Consider the following 17716-nt stretch of genomic DNA (forward strand, 5'->3'; position numbering starts at 1 on the left):
CTTTCATCCCAGGAGCTCAAAGTGGTGTACATGGTTCTCCCCTCCCCTTTTTATCCTCACAACAACCCTGTGAGGTAGGTTAGGCTGAAAGACAGTGACTGGCCCAATGTCACCAAGTGGGCTTCAGGGCTGAGTACCCTGGTCTCCTAGGTCATAGTTCAACACCTTAACCATTACACCATGCTGTCCCTCTAGAAAGCAGGAACATAGGAAGCTGCCGCATACAGATTCAGACCATTTGTCCTAGCTCAGTAATATCCACACTGACTGGCAGCAGCTCTCTAGCATTTCCTGCAGGGGTCTCTCCCAGGTCCCAGCCCTACCTGCAGAGTCTAGAGGTTGAACCTGGGACCTTCTGCATGCAAGGCAGATGCTCTTACTACTGACCTAAGGCTCCTCCCTGTTCACAAACATTGGCCACATTCACACCATACCTTTATTCCACCATTATACCACTTTAAATAGTCATGACTTCCCTCAAAGAATCATGGGAAGTGTAGTTTGTGAAGGATACTGAAAGGCCTCTACAGTATTCCCCTCAGAGAGCTACATTTCCTTGAGTGGAAATGATCAATCCCTCTTCCCAGAGAACTCTGGCAACTGCAGGTCTGTGAGGGGAATTGGGGTCTCCTAACAACTCTCAGCACCCGTCACAAACTACACTTCCCAGAATTCTTTGGGGAAAGCCACAATTGTTTAAAGTGGAATAATAGTGGAATAAATATACAGTGTGAATGCAGCCAAGCTCACTGTGATTATCCAGAGGAGCGCAATTAGTTCTCCCTCATGTTACAGAGACCCAACTGGCCTCAATTAGGAGTCAGGCATTCAGTGTTGCTGGTCCCATGAGAAGGAACACTCTCTTCCAGCAGAAATTCGGCAGGCTCCTCACTTTTGACTTTCACGCAACTCTTGAAGATCTTTTTTATGCTGACAGGCCTTTGCAGTTGTTTAATTTTTATTTTGATTAGCCAGTCACCTTGATTATCTGTATTTTTATTTTTTAATGTTTTAACATTGTTTACCTCCTTGGTATTTTATGTTAGGCAGCCAAAGCAGCAAGATTTCACACACACCCCACACACTCCTCAGTTGATGAGCAGTGGGGTTAAATCCTGCTCAGTTTGGCACTGCGCAGCTGAAACAAGCAGCCCTGATTTTTTGCATGCATCAGTCCCCCTTGCAGCCAACGCTTGCAAAATGATTTCTCTTTCTCTCCCCCCCTCATCAACTGACACAGGAGACACAGCACAGGAACCCTCCCTTATAAAATAGTTATCATCATAAGTGCAAACTAGCATTGCCAACCAATAAAAGATCCTTGTCTCCAATTAAGTGGGTTTTAATTAACTAATTAAGATTACATCCACATCATGCATTTAAAGCATATGGCTTCCCCACAAGAATCCTGGGAACTGTAGCTTCACCCCTCACAGGACTACAATTCCCAGCAACCTTAACAAACTACAGTTCCCAGGATTCTTGGGGGGAAGCCATGTGCTTCCAAAAAGATTTCTACAGATCCATATGCTGCAGTAATATAATGAAGGTATGGTTCTAAGGAACCAGAACAAAGATAATGATTCATGTAGGAGTTCTTCCAGAGTAAGCTTAAGTGCCAGTATATTTCCCCTCTCTATGTTTACATAAATATTCAAGCCTGTGATGTTCACTTTATATGTATACATAATCTATCTATCTATATATATAAAATGTAAATGTACTGCCTTCAAGTCGATTCTGACTTACGGCGACCCTATGAATAGGGTTTTCATGAGGCTGAGAGGCAGCGACTGGCCCAAGGTCACCCAGTGAGTATTTGGCTAAAGTTGATACAGTACATACTTTTCCCCATTCCTGTATGAGTGCCTTTTGTGTAACTGGTTACTGAAAAAAAAAAAGAATATAAATTAGGGCTCCACACAGCTATACATTTAAAGCATATGAATTCCCCCAAAGAATCCTGGGGATTGTAGTTTCTTAAGGGTGCTGGGAATTGTAGCTTTGTGAGAAGTAAACTACATTTCCCAGGATTCTTTGGGGGCAGCTATGGGCTTTCTATGTATGGGGTGTACACAGCCTAAGTTTAAAAAGAAGTCAAAACAGGATTTCCACTGAAAATTTGTGAAACACCTTGAGGGCATGACTTTTACTACACAATCCTATGCATGTCTACTCAGAAGTAAATCTCATTGAATTCACTGCCTAACATGGCAATCCTGTATATGTTTACCTGGAGTAAGTCTGATGTGACTCAATGAGCCTTACTTCTGAGTAGACCTGCACATTATATATTTATTACATTTATCTCCCGCTTTTCATCCAAGGAGCTCAAGATGGCATAGAACATGCTTTTCCCCTTCCCAATTTTATCATCACAACAACCTGTGGGGTAGGTTAGACAGTGACTGGCCCAAGGTCACCCAGTGAGCTTCACTGCCGAGCAGGGATTTGAATCCTAGTCTCCCAGGTCCTAATCCAACACTCTAACCACTGCACCATATTGGCGCTCCTAAATTGCACTGTTAATTATTAAAAATATAACTCCATCAATGTATGATGGAGATAAAGGATGGTTCTAATCTCCCCAAACCTTACAAACATTTAATTATAAAATCTATTTATTAATATATATATTTGCATTAAAAACAAACACTACAAACCATAATTCCCATTCACAACTAGGAACTACAACAAGAAAGTCAAAAGAACAAAGTTTGCTTTGCAAAACCTGGGGGGGGGGAAACCCACCACAACCAAGATTCTACTTAATGCTTCCAAACCTCAATAAACTTGTTCAACAGTTCCCATGCAACTCTCCCTTCTTTTAAGCTGCAGCCATTTGGGGGAAACACCATGCTTTGCTTTCAACTGTTTTCTAAAATATTATTGGACTTTTCTTTTCTTTTGGGATTCCAGAAATGAAGAAAAATGAACCAGGGTACAGAGCAGAGGTGGAGAATATCTGTGGCCCTCCAGATGTTGTTGAACAACTCCCTTCAGTCCCAGCCAACATGATTGTTGCTCAGGGATTAAGGGAATTGTGGTCCACCCATGGCTGCTTACATGTACTTAGAACCATAGAGTTGGAAGATGCCTATAGGCCATCTAGTCTATGCAGCCAACAACTGGAGAACCACAAGCTCCCCCATCCGTGCTGCAGAGGCAAAGCTACCAAGGGATGAATGCTTACAGTGGCTTCCTATCCACTGGGGTGGGGCACCTCCAGGCCAGGATTCAAATGTGGCCCTCCAGGGGAAGGGAGAATTCCACCTGTGTTGCAAGAGCACCTGCACGTGGCTGACTTTCTCTTCTCCTAAAGATACAGGATCAGTCTCAGGCCCTGAGCCTGGCAACCCTAGCCTCAAGACTTTGTTTGGGTTGCAGACAATGGCTGAAGGCTCCTCCGGGGTTAAAGCTGAAGGCTTCTCAGAAGGAACGTTTAGGAAGGAACAGAGGATGGAGAGAAGGGTTCGGCAGAGTCCCTTGGGGGGGCCTCCTCTTGTGTCAATGGATACTCCTGGTTTTATTTCATAGCAACAGCTGGGAGCGGCTGTTTTAACTTCCCATAATGCCCCACAGTGCCTTATTTAGTGTTATCCCAGGGCATTGTGGGACATGGGAATGGAGGCTCACAGCCCCAGCCCTCTGGCAGTGGAAGACCCTGGGCAGGCGTCTTCTTTCTGTTTTCTTCCTCCCTGCCAGGCATTAATTTTATGCACCCCTTATTCCTGCATCTAAAAGCGCACTGTAATCTTTCTTGTAGGGAAGTTGCTCCACTTTGACTGCTCTTTTTGGCACCTCTCCCAGCTCAATGAAACCAATGTGCTTTGATGCAAGTCAAGTAACTCAGTGCGGACTTTTCCTTGTTGCCACTGCAGCCTGTTCACTTTGGTTCAAACCACTCAACCACCCAGTTCAAGAGCACAAGGAAAGAGAAGGATGCTGGGCCAGAAACCTCTTGGGGGGGGGAGGCAGTGAAACCTACTCCAAGGATGTGGGGCTTTGGCCAATCCTGGATGCCAACCCTAGATTAGGCACTTGGGAAAACACATCCTTCAAAAACAGTGGGTGGTATTCAGAGCTACTCCTACTCAGAGTAGATCCACTGAAGTTAATGGACTGTAACAGACTCTATTCCTGTGACTATATTTAACTGTTTTTAATATTGAATTTTGCGACCCGTCCTAATAAATAATAATAATGACAACTAAATTAGGTTCATTAATTTCAATGGGTCCACTCTGAGGAGGATTTACAACACTTAGGCTGCAGGAGATTTACCCACAGAGGCATGTTCCTACCAACTCCTCTTGATTCAGCGTGACAACCGTAAAAGGTGACTAGCCATGCACTGGAACCCAACAGATCCAATTCTATAATAAATTGCTTGCCTCTACTCACTCAACAACTACAACAACCCATCCTAATTTTTGTGATGGTGTTATGTGACATTTCTGAGAAGCTCTCAAGAATCCCTGAGATCAGTTTGGATAGAATTCTAAAACTGAAAACCAGTAGGGAAAACAGTCGTGGCCTTGGTGGAAAAACAGGGCTTAGCAGATGGACTTAGGAGACTAGACTTTTCTGCGCCGGAGGTTCCAGTGGCAAGAGCAACCTCTTCAGCAAGCAAATTGGCTGGGTGTCACTTTCTGTCAAACATTTTTTGTATGCGACACCCACTGCCATTCAAGATGTGGCTGGTTAGCTGAAACCTGTTATGTGAAATTCAGTTTCCACGTGGCAGCCGTTTGGCCTCACTCATCCTTGTGCTCCCTGGTCTCCACCCCTCACCCCCCCCCAACAACAAATGTAAAAACTTCTTTTCCAGTGGCCAATGTTTTCTTGCTCCTGAGTGATGTAGTTCCTACCCAGCCACACTAGCTTCACTCTTCTGTTCAACAGTGCTAAACTCGTCAAAGTAAAATGATTGAATATTGGCCCCTGATCAGTTGGAACACACTCCATGACCTACAGGCCAATTCTAAGGTCATATCCACAATCTTGCACCACTTTAACAATATTTGGCTTCCCCCAAAGAACTCTGGGAACTGTAGTTTGTTAAGGGTGCTGAAAGTTGTTAGGACACAGCCAACAATTGCCTTCATGGAGCAACAATTCCCAAAGTTTCCTGGGAAGAAGGATTGATTGTCAAACCACCCTGGGAATTGTAGCTCTGTGAGGGGAATAAGGGGCCTCCTAACAACTCTCAGCACCCTTAACAAATTATAGTTCCCACCTGAATTGTTTGGGGGAAACCGTGACTGTTAAAGTGGAAGGCATTAAAAGAGGATTAGATATTCATGGAGGATAAGGCTATCAGTGGCTATTAGCCTTGATAGTTATGTTCTACCCCTGCTGTCGGAGGCAGGATGCTTCTGAATAGCAGTTACTGGGAATCACAAGTGGGAAGAGTGCTCTTGCACTCAGGTCCTGCTTGCAGGCTTCCCTCGGGCATCTGGTTGGCCACAGTGAACCCAGGGTATTGGACTAGATGGGCCATTGGCCTGATCCAGCAGGCTCTTCTTATGTTCTTATGATACAAGGTGCTTTAAATGTACGGTGTGGAGGTGAGCTAAGTTTAAAATGGGTGAGAGACGCAAGCCAACTGAAAAGGAGAGGCGAGACTGAGGCTTTCCCAAAAGTCCCAACATACTACAAGTTTTCTCTCATGTGGATCTTCTTATGTTTTGTAAGAGCTGGTCTCTCCCTGAAGCTCCTCTCGCAGATCAAACACTTGTATGGTTTTTCTCCCGTGTGGATCCTTCGATGCGCCATAAGCAGCGCGGTACGGGTGAAGCTTTTCCCGCAGACGGAGCAGGTGTACGGTTTCTCTCCCGTGTGGACTCGTCTGTGCACGATGAGGTTTGAGTGCTGGCTGAAGCCTTTTCCGCAATCGGAGCAGGTGTATGGTTTCTCTCCCGTGTGGGACCTCACATGGTCGGTGAGAGCTGAGCTCCGGTGGAAGCTCTTCCCGCATTCTAAACACTTATAAGGCTTCTCACCCAGGTGGATTTTCTCATGCTGATGGAGACCAGAGCTCCAAATGAAGCTTTTGTCGCAGTAGGAGCATGAATACGCTTTCTCGCCCGTGTGGATTCTCTGGTGTCCAAGGAGACAGGAGCCCTGTGTGAAGCTTTTCCCACAATCCAAGCACTTGTATGGTTTCTCCCCAGTGTGGATTCTCAGGTGTCTATTAAGGTGGGAGATCTGGTGGAATCGTTTCCCGCACTCGGAACATTTGTGAGGTTTCAGGCCAGGGGGAGCATCTTCACATCCGGCAACGTCCAAACCTGTATCAAGGTCTCTCCCACAGTCTTGTGGTGGCTCCTCTTTCTTAGGAGTTTCCTGGGGCAAAACTGCGCCGACCTCCATCTCCTGCACGTTATCTGCTGGAAAATACACATAAAAAGAAAAGGGGGGGGGAATGTGTTTTAGCAGGATAGAACAACAGAGATGGACCACACCCCCGCCCTCACCTATGTGGGTCCAGGTCTGGCGCAAGAGCCTGCGCTGACTCAGGTGGGCTGTGGGAGCTGCTCCCACCCACTCTCCCACTTCCTCTCCCTCCCATCTCCCTCATCTCCTCCTCACCCTGCTTGCGATTTATTCCTTTTGCTGCCACAGCAGCAGCAATAGCAGCAGCAGGCATTACTCCTCCCCTGCCCCCCCACCTTGCTCTGAGAAAGGGCTAAGGGGGTCCTCCCTCAGAGCAAGGCATTCTGGGCAAGGTGGCCAGACGTGTGTCTGCGCTGGAGTTGCTGCAGCAGCAAAGAGAAGTTTTGTTTTACATTGCGGTAAAAACTGCCCGTCCAGAACTACAGGCCCCTTAGGTGGTTTCACCTGTTTACCCAAGTTTCAACAAGGGCTTCTAGTTGTGGCGGCAGAGCAGCGTGGGGGTACTCCATGATACATCTTTGTCATTAGAGGCCCAAGTGACCTCTGTGGGTAGGAATGCATTTTACCAGCTCTGTCTGGTGTGCCAGCTACAGCCATATCTGGATCAGGATGATTTGGCCACTGTAGTCCATGCATTGGTAACCTCAAGAATAGATTACTCCAATGCACTCTACGTGGGGTTGCCCTGCAGCAGTTACACTGCTGATGGGGGCAGACCACCAACATCATGCGACACCTCTGTTAAAACACCTATCCTGGTTGCCCTGATGATACCAGACCAGGGTTCTTTGTTGATAGACAAACCCCTGAACAATGTGGGCCCAGAATACTTTAAGGACTACCTGAGCCCTTATATCCCAGCCCGATCACAGAGATCATCCAGGAGTGCTGTCATAGAAGAGTTGGAAGGGGCCTATAAGGCCATGGAGTCCAACCCCCTGCTCAATGCAGGAATCCAGCTTAAAGCATACCTGACAGGTGGCTGTCCAGCTCCCTCTTGAATGCCTCCAGTATCTGACAGCCCACCACCTCCCTAGGTTATTGGTTCCACTGTCGTACTGCTCTAACAGTTAGGAAGGTTTTCCTGACGTTCAGCCGAAATCTGGCTTCCTGCAATTTGAGCCCGTTATTCCGTGTCCTGCACTCTGGGACGATCGAGAAGAGATCCCGGCCCTCCTCTGTGTGGCAACCTTTCAAGTACTTGAAGAGTCCTGTCATATCTCCCCTCTCTTCTCAAGGCTAAACGTGCCCAGTTCTTTCAGTCTCTCCTCACAGGGATTTGTTTCCAGTCCCCTGATCATCCTTGTTGCCCTCCTCTGAACCTGCTCCTGTTTATTGGCATCCTTCTTGAAGTGCGGTATCCAGAACTGGAGGCCTAACCAGTGCCGAATAGAGGGGAACTAGTACATCATGTGATTTGGAAACCATACTTCTGTTAATGAAGCTTAAAAATAGCATTTGCCTATTTGCAGCCACATCACACTGTTGGCTCATATACAGCTTGTGATCAAGAATTCCAAGATCCTTCTCGCATGTAGTATTGCTGAGCCGAGTATCCCCCATCTTATAACTGTGCATTTGGTTTCTTTTTCCTAGGTGTAGAACTTTGCACTTATCCCTTTTAAATTTCATTCTGTTGTCTTCAGCCTAATGGTCCAGCCTATCAAGATCCCTTTGAATTTTTTTTCTGTCTTCCAAGGTATTACTGTAGCTACTCCTCCCAATTTTATATCATCTGCAAATTTGATAAGCATTCCTTGCACCTCCTTATCCAAGTCATTGATAAAAATGTTGAAGAGCACTGGACTCATGACTGAGTTCTGCGGTACCCCACTCATTATGTCCCCCCAGTTTGAGAAGGATCCACTGATAAGCACTCTTTGAGTACGATTCTTTGCCAACTGTGGATCTACCTGATATATATATATGGGAAGATACTGCAGCATACCACACTGATATTTTGAGGGCCTTTTGGCCATAAGGTGGGGGTATACATTTAATAAATAAATAAATAAATTTTATGTGAATGAGTGGTCTATAAATATTGTTTATAAATAAATAAATATATTTGGAAGGTCATCCTTCCAGGTTTAATGCAGCCTTCCAAATAACTCTACATAATATTTGCTCCCAAATAAACTGCAGTTTAGCTCATCTCGCTGAGCGGCTAACTACTTTGCTTATTAGAGGCACACAGACAGCCTAGGGAAAAAGAACCACGTCTGCAAAAGCTTCCTCAAGTTGAGTTATCTGCAGGCAGCACTTAACTCACCACAGGAGACTAGGTAAATCTGACAACCTTCTCAGAGCTTCATTTAAATAACTCTCATGATTCTCAGTAGGGTGAACTCTTGTGCTCTTTCATTTCTACTTTGGCAGCGATGGGGAAGCTGTGGCCCTCCAGATGTTCTTGGCCTCCAACTCCCATCAGCCCCAGGCAGCATAGCCAATGGTCAGGAATGACGGGAGCTGTAGTCCAGCAATATCTGGAAGGCCATAAGTTCCCCCTCCTTATTTTTATGGAAACACAGAATAATTAAGGCCGTGCTTACCCGGCAACGAAACATCTCTGCCCCTCTCCTGCTTTCTCTTTCTGAAGGTGCCCTTTGCTTTGGAAGAATACAGGCCCACCTCTGCCAGCAGCCCAGACACCTGAAACAATACAAACAGAATCAATACAGACAGAATCATCATACCCGAGTAACAGCATCACATTGTATGTGGTTCTGCCTTTGAAAATGGCCCAGAAACCTCAGCTGGTCCAAAACAGGCCAGCAAAGATTGTTAACTGGGATCAGACAATACAATCCCCATCTCGTTTGCCAGCTACAGTCCTTCCTAGATCAGGATAGGCTGGCCTCAGTAATCCCTGCTCTAACAGCCACACAGCTGCATTAGCTAAACTATGGAATTCACTCCCGCGAGAGGTAGTGATGGCCACCAGCCTGCATGGCCACCAGCCTGCATGGCTTGAAAAAGAGAAGTAGACAAATTCTCAGAGGAGGATTAAGGCCATCCATGGCTACTGACCCTGATGGCTGTGCTCTCCCTCCACTGTTGGAGGCAGCATGCCTCTGAATACCAGTAGCAGGGAATCCGAAGTGGGGATAGTGCTGTGGTGCTCAGGTCCTGCTTGTAGGGAAAGGCCATAGCTCAGTGGCAGACAGCATCTGCCTTCCAAGTTGAAGGTCCCAGGTGCAATCACCAATGACATCTCCAGGGAGGGCTGGGAGAGACTTCTGCGTGAAACCCTGGATAGCTGCTGCCAGTCAGTGCAGACAAGACTGAGCTAGATGGACCAATGGTCTGACTCGGTATAAGGCAGCTTCCCATGTTCCTAAAGGCATCATTGGGAGAACAGAATGCTGGACTAGATGGGCCCTCGACCTGATCCAACAGGCTCTTCTTACGTTCTTATGAATTACACAGGACTAGTATTGTGCTCCCCCTCTAGGATGCACACTTTAACGTGGTCAGGGGGTTTGAGATGCCAAAGAAGCTGAAAGCAATGCCATCAGGAGTCTAAACCAAGAGGCTAGACTCCTAGCAGGGGCATCCAAGGCGGAATGGTCAAAGCTGAGACACCAGACTAAGATGCATCCAAACTCAGAGGAAGGCAATGGTACACTACCTCTGAATACCTCTTACCATGAAAACCCTATGAACAGAGTATCCAAAATGCAACACGAGATAGTGCTGGAAGATGCGACCCCCAGGTCAGAAGGCACTCATTGACCTACTGGGGAAGAACAAAGGACAAGTACGAGTAGTGCTGTGACTAATGACGCAGCTGAGTCAAAGCTGAAAGGAAGCCCAAGAGGCTGATGCTCACAGATGTGAAAGGAGAGTCCAGAGTTGTACGACACACAAAATAGGAATGTGGAATGTGAGAAGCATGAACCAGGGAAAGTTAGAAATTGTCAAGCAAGAAATGGAATGTATCAACATTACAATACTTGGTGTGAGTGAATTAAAATGGATGGGAATGGGACATTTTCAATCAGGCAACTACAAAAAATTTTATGCAAGAAATGAGAAATTAAGAAGAAACGGGATTGGTTTAATAGTGAGAAGTGATGTAGCAAAAGCAATTAGGAGCTACAACGCAAGGTCTGAGCGAGTGATATCAATGAGATTGAACGGGAAACCTATTGACATAACCATCATCCAAGTCTACGCTCCAACAGCAAACACAGAAGAGGAGGAATTGGAAAGATTTTACACAGAAGTACACGAAGAAATTGATCACACACCAAAACAAGATGTACTGAAAATAATGGGAGACTGGAATGCAAAAGTAGGGAACAGAGAAGAATTGTGGGGAAATGGGACTTAGGAGACAGAAATGAAGAAGGACTTATTGAATTCTGTGAAGCCAATAATTTGTTTCTTGCAAACACATTTTTTGAGCAACTAAAAAGACAACTGTACACGTTGACATCACCAAATGGCCAATATAGGAATCAAATTGATTATATAATTGGTAGCAGAAGACTGAGAAGTTCCATACTTTCTGCGAATACAAGACCAGGAGCAGACTGCGGTACAGATCATGAGTGGGCTAAAAAAGAACAACAAAGCAATCATAATGCCAAAATACAATCTAAATAACATCCCAGAAGAATTTAAAGATCAAATAAGGAACAGATTTGAGGCTTCAACTGTACCTGACAGAGAACCAGAAGAACTATGGAGTGAAGTCAGAGACATTATCAGGGAAGAATGCAAAAAGACAATAGCTCTAGTTAAAAAGAGAGAAAGACCTCAATGGATGACTGAAGAAACTCTTAAAATGGTTAAAGAGAGAAGGAAAGCAAAAGCAAAAGGAGAAACACAGTTAGAACCCTAAATGCGATAATACAGAAACTAGTACGTAGAGACAAAGAGTACTACAATAATTACTGTACATTAATAGAAGAGGATAACATAAAAGATAGAACAAGAGCCATATTCCAAAAGATTAGAGAAATCAAAGGGAAATTCAAACCAGGAGTAGGGTTGTTGAATAATCAACAGGGGAACACACACAGACCGAGATAAAATAAAAGGAAGATGGAAGCAACGCACTGAAGAACTACATAAAAGAGAAGCAAGGATGACAGATTCATTCACAGAGGAACCATATGAAGAAGAACCAGAAATTTTAGGATGTGAGGTGAATGCTGCTCCTAAAATACTTGGAAGAAACAAATCACCAGGAATAGATGGCATACCAATAGAGTTGCTACAAGTTACTGAGACTGAATCTGTCCAAATTTTGACAAAAATGTGTCAACAAATATAGAAAACAATGGCCCACAGATTGGAAGTGTTGAATATACATCCCAATTCCAAAAAAGGGGATCCCAGGGAATGCAGTATTTATCAAAGTATTGCCTTAATATCCCATGCAAGTAAAGTAATGCTCTAGATTCTACAACAAAGGCTCTTACCATATGTGGAGCAAGAAATGCCAGATATCCAAGCTGGATTTAGAAAGGGAAGAGGCACCAAAGATCATATCGCAAACATATGTTGGATAATGGAACGGAGCAAGGAATTTCAGAAGAAAATCACCCTGTGCTTTATAGATTACAGCAAAGCCTTTGATTTTGTAGATCATGAAAAACTGTGGAATGCTTTAAAAGAAAGGGGGTGCCACAGCATCTGATTGTCCTGATGCGCAACCTATACTCTGGACAAGAGGCTACTGTAAGGACAGAATATGGAGAAACCAATTGGTTCCCCATCAGAACGCGAGTGAGACGGGGTGTATTTTATAACCCTATTTGTTTAATCTATATGCAGAACATACCATATGGGAAGCAGATTTGGATCAAGATCAATCAAGATGGATCAATTGGAAGGAGAAATATCAATAATTTAAGATATGCAGACAATACCATACTACTAGCAGAAACTAGTAATGATCTGAAATGAATCCTGATGAAAGTTAAAGAGGAAAGCACAAAAGCAGGACTATAGCTGAATGTCAAGAAGACTAAAGTAATGACAACAGAAGATTTATGTAACTTTAAAGTTGCCAATAAGGATATTGGACTTGTCAAAGATTATCAATACCTTGGAACAGTCATTAACCAAAATGGAAGAAATAGTCAAGAAATCGGAAGAAGGCTAGGACTGGGGAGGGGAGCTATGAGAGAACTGGAAAAGGTCCTCAAATGCAAAGATATATCACTGAACACTAAAGTCAGGATCATTCAGACCATGGTATTCCCGATCTCTATGTATGGATGTGAAAGTTGGACAGTAAAAAAAGTGGGTAAGAGAAGCATCAACTCATTTGAAATGTGGTGTTGGAGAAGAGTTTTGCGGATATCATAGACTGTGAAAAAGAGAAATAATTGGGTGTTAGAACAAATTAAATCAGAACTATCATTAGAAGCTAATATGATGAAACTGAGGTTAACATACTTTGGACACATGAGAAGACATGATTAACTAGAAAAGACAATAATGCTGGGAAAACAGAAGGGAGTAAAAAAGAGGAAGGCCAAACAAGAGATGGATTGACTCCATAAAGGAGGTCAAAGACCTGAACTTTCAAGATCTGAACAGGGTGGTTTACAACAGATGCTAGTGGAGGTTGCCGATTCATAGGGTCGCCATAAGTCGTAATCGACTTGAAGGCACATAACACACACACACACACACACACACACACACACACACACACAGAGTAGTGTGCTATATTGTTTGTTTTAGTGTTTTAGTATTATCGTTTTTGGATGGTGCAGTTATTGTAACATGATGGGTATTTTTTACTGAGCTGTGCAGTATCACATGAAAGACAGTGAGGTGTAGTGGTTAGAGTCAGGGCCAGATTATCCATTAGGCTTAGTAGGCTGAAGCCTAGGGGCCTGGAGCTCTTGGGGGCCCATGCATAAGCTAAAAAAAATTATCATATAGATTTTTCATTATGTACAAAAAGAAAATGTCGCAGGACAAGAGCTTCCGAACCGCCCGCCATCCCCCCACTTCACTTACCTTTTTCTGTTTTTTGCAGTTTGCCATCAATCAAGATGACGGCCAAGGTTTCCCTAAGGGGCTGAAGCCTCTGCCGCCATCTTGGTTGATGGCACGCATTGTAAGGGGTTTGAGAAAAGTATTGCCTAAGAGGAGAAGGGCCCCCCAAACACCAATCAGCCTAGGGGCCCTCCTCAGCTTAATCCGGCCCTGGTAAGAGTGCTGGACTAGGACTGGGGAGAGAAGAGGGGAAGGCCAACCCTTACCACTTTCTCCATGTGTTGCAAAGGCAATAGTGCCCCAAAGCTCCTTTCTTCTGCTCCGAGAGGCTCCGAGAGCTCACCGTCTGTCCTCAGTGGCTCTTCCTGCCTCAGCAGGTAGTCCTCAGCCAGGGCCACTGCCTGGGCACAGGTCTCCGGGCTGCGCTCCTTCACCCACCTCTGGACCTCCGGTGGCAGGACAGCCAGGAACTGCTCCAGGATCAGCAGCTCCAGGATCTGCTCCTTGGTGCGTCTCTCTGGCTTCAGCCACTGGTAGCAAAGGAACCAGAGGCGGCTGCAGACCTCACGGGGCCCCTCAGCTTCCTGGAAGCAAAACTGCCGGAACTGCTGGCGGCGCAGCTCCATGCCAACAGTCTCCTCATCCGAGGACACCTTCTCCTTGACTTCCCCACAGCCTGTCTCATCTTTGGCTAATGTCCCTTGAATATCTCTACTGAGGCCAGACAGGAGCTGGGCTGCCCACTCTCCTCCGGGCCTTCGGCTAACGTTAACTCCTCCCTGTAATGGAGGTGGCAAAGCCTCGGTGTGGCCCCAGGGGGAGGGCTGTGGGAGGTGTGGATTCCCCCAAATGGTGTGAAAGGCCTGCGGCTCCTTTGGGAAGTGCCGCCACTGAGGTTCCCACTGCGGCGCCAAACCCTCTTTAGCTTCCTCTTTGATCTGTGGGGCCGTCATTCCTTTGGGGAATCCCCCTGGGCTCCCGGCTGGGATGTTAGACAATGTTTCGCTCCCTTCCTCGGATTCTTCCTCCGGTTTGGGGCTTAATAGGCCCCGTTCCACCATTTGCTCCCCTGGCTGCAGCCCAGCTTGGAACTGGGGAACCGGATCCCCCACAATCCCTTGCTCAGCAGCCATTTCTCTAGGGAGTGGCCTTCTGCTTAGGTCCAGGCGTTACTATCAGTCTCTCAATCTCCCTCTCTCACAGGGACACACAATATCAGCTTTTCAGGAGTATCTTCGTTCTGAGTTTACTTGGGTTGTTGATCCAGGCTTGACCCAGCAGCAGAGTCCACAAGGCTCTCTTAAAAATATAAGTGAGGAGTTCAATTTTTCTTTTGAAAAAAAGTATCATGAAGGTAATGATAGAGAATGGTTCAAGAGCCGTCTTCCTGAGAAGAAAAAGAGACATAAACGGGAATGACAGAGAACATACAAAACCCCAAACATTCAGAATAACTTTATCTTGTCCATCCAGCTTCTGAGATTCTGCCAGACATCGCCTCAGTTTCAAACCTATTTCTCTTTGGAATGTAGGAGCTGCCTTACTTCGAATCAGACCATTGGTCTATCTAGTTGAGTATTGACTACACTAACTGGCAGCAGCTCTCCAGAGCTCTCTCCCAGCCCTAACTGGAGATGCCGGGTCTTGAACCTGGGACCTTCTGCATGCAAAGCTGATTCTCTGCCACTGAACCACATTCTCCGTGGTCATAAGGGCTAGAAACCTTTTTTTAAAAAGAAATGAAAGCCGATATAATAAATTCTGCCCCTAACAGTGAGTTCAGGGCTCATGCAGAATACTGTACACAAGGGCAATGCCGCAAACATTCCAATTTCCTCCCACATTTCTTTTTTTTTAATTAAGAGATTTGCAGAACTCCCAAATATTTTACATTTCAATTGCAGAGTAAGGAAGAAATTAAGCATCTGGGTGCTTCTCAAGAAAACCCATAGATACTCTAACGCTCTGGTCTCTCTCTGAATCAGCCTGGGTGTGAATTGTACTATTGTCAACACGGGCTCCTTTGGGAGAAGGGTGGGATATACATTTAATAAATAAAAAAAACTGTGTTTCAAGGCTGATGTCATTATTAGATGGTCTACCATGCCAAAAAATTAAACAAAATTGCACTCCCTGCACACAGAAAGTTAGCATAAGAACATAAGAAGAGCCTGCTGGATCAGGCCAGTGGCCCATCTAGTCTAGCATCCTGTTCTCACAGTGGCCAACCAGGTGCCCCAATGGGAAGCCCGTAAGCAGGACCCGAGTGCAAGAACACTCTCATGTCAACGGGAAGAGTGCTAACCATATGCTGCTTTCTATGGGGCTTAAAAAACATTATACAGAATGCATCTGATCATATGAACCACTACTACAATCTTAAATAGTACTTTCCAGACACAGGTATGGTGGCCAGTTTCCAAAGAGGTCAAGGTTCCTACACCTTTTAAAAATTGTGTCCGCATTAAATATCAATTTTTAATTGTATTTTTGTTGCATCTTTTATTTCTTATACTGCATTTTATTATATTACCCTTTGAATTCTATGGAATGCAAAATGGAATGCAATAAAGTACAATAAAAATAATAAAAGAATAAAAATACAATTCAAAATCACAAAGCATCTAGCACAGCGCATTACAATCGCAACAACAGGCAGAAAAATCATTCAGTGTCTGCAATTTTCAAATGCTCCATGGGGGAAAAACGTTTGGTCACCCCTGGTCTATGTTACCTCACACAGTTAGATAGCAAAGTATTCCACAGTGTTAGGTCACATCCATACCATACAGTTAAAGTGCAATTGTACTATGTTAATAGTTATGTCTTTCCCCAAAGAATCCTGGGGAACTGTAGCTTACCCCTCAGAGCTACAATTCCCAGCACCCTTAACAAACTACCATTCCCAGGATTCTTTGGGGAAAGCCATGTGCTTTTAATGTGTGCTTTAAATGCATGCTCCAGGTGGGACCTTATTAATCCACTTCTTCAAGTTCTTTCCAGATCTCAAGGGTTACTGCTGGCCATTGATGTTGTAAAGGATTACTGTTAATGTACGTTATAAAATTCCACCAAACAGCACGAAAAGGCATCACAGTACCACTCAGAACTCACAAATGACATGTAATTTTTTTCTCTTTTTCCACAACAATGAGGTGCAGGAGCCGTTCCTTCCTCCTCACCTAGCCAGCTTAGACACCCCGTTAGGAAGAACAAAACCTAAATGGCAACAGAGAACACTAAACACCACAAGTCTAGCCAGGTTTACTCAGGAGTAGCGGTGAAAGGATCTGTCAGTTTCAGTTTTCTCAGTTTCCCATTTTTTCAAACTTAAATTCAGTTCTGCAGCAATTTGCACTTTTAAAAAAAATCCTCATGAGCATTCTTCAGCATTTTAGTGTGAATTTCTCCTAACACACCTTTTTTTGGTATGCAGTTTTGAGTAATGAACACATTTCAGCAAGCAATTTCTCCTAACGTAATGCATTTATGTATGTTAGCTTTTACTAATATATGCATTTTAAAGCACACTTTCCCCTAATCTATGCATTTTTGTAAACATTGTTGAATGAAGAATTGCATTGCAGAATCCTGAGAAGAGTGACTTTTGAAGGATGACTGAGCTTTGGTTCTGATATTGTTTCAGAAAGTGTGGATTCGATAGATTTGGCTTGAAATGAGAACTGAATGGAATTTCTGCCCCAATCCCCAATGGAGCTTTCTCCCAGATAAGTGTGTGTAGGATTGCATAGTAGGATTTTCATTCAGAACTGCAAATGATGTATATCTTTGCTGCTGCTATTAATAAGATTGATCCCAACTCAATATATTATGTAGCCACACTGCATCAATGACCTGCTCAGCGCCTAGGGTATAAATTGACCTATATTGTAAAATGTGTCCCCGACCACAGTGGGGAGAGAAAGAAAACAATACTAACTAAATATTTCCCCCGAAGAATCTTGGGAGCGGTTATGGTCTGGCTTAAAAACAAAGCAAGGGACTGGCAAATTTTAAAACAACAGGGCAAGTTACCCTGAAGACGCAGTAGTTGCAGGAAGCCTCTCGAGAGATCCTAACTCATTTTGCAACCCTGAGATGATAAAAACGACATTTCTATAAAAGGTGACACAGCCCTACCAATAAACCACATTTTCACCTGGGAATGCAGTTGCAAGAGAAAGATATCCTGTTCCAAAAAAAACCTTGTCCTGGGTGAGCCCTAGAGCCCTTTAAACTCACCCCAACCTCAGGGTCTGCAGCAATGAAGACACAACAATAGCTCCACTGCACAAGCTGAGCTAGGAAACAGAGGAGGAAGGGACTTTGCAGTATTTACAGTCCCCCCTTT

At 44.6% G+C, this 17716-nt stretch overlaps 1 protein-coding gene across 3 annotated transcripts; it reads right to left on the bottom strand.

Annotated features, from left to right (window-relative positions):
* Positions 1-661: 661 nt before the first annotated feature.
* LOC133381239 (zinc finger and SCAN domain-containing protein 31-like) lies at positions 662-17675 on the bottom strand. Of its 3 annotated transcripts, none has more exons than XM_061620071.1 (4): positions 17608-17675; positions 13632-14752; positions 8952-9051; positions 662-6389 (listed from the first exon to the last, which is right to left on the bottom strand). In XM_061620071.1, exons 2-4 carry the CDS (start codon positions 14496-14498, stop codon positions 5656-5658), a joined length of 1701 nt encoding a protein of 566 aa, XP_061476055.1. In that variant the 5' UTR covers positions 14499-14752; positions 17608-17675; the 3' UTR covers positions 662-5655. The 3 variants fall into 3 exon arrangements, with proteins under 3 accessions (XP_061476055.1, XP_061476052.1, XP_061476053.1); XM_061620068.1 differs by having other exon boundaries at positions 662-6392; XM_061620069.1 differs by lacking the exon at positions 17608-17675 and adding an exon at positions 17525-17569 and having other exon boundaries at positions 662-6392.
* Between the last annotated feature and the right edge of the window lie 41 nt (positions 17676-17716).

This window comes from Rhineura floridana, chromosome 3, assembly GCF_030035675.1.
Source record: "Rhineura floridana isolate rRhiFlo1 chromosome 3, rRhiFlo1.hap2, whole genome shotgun sequence".
Classification (NCBI taxonomy): domain Eukaryota; kingdom Metazoa; phylum Chordata; class Lepidosauria; order Squamata; family Rhineuridae; genus Rhineura; species Rhineura floridana.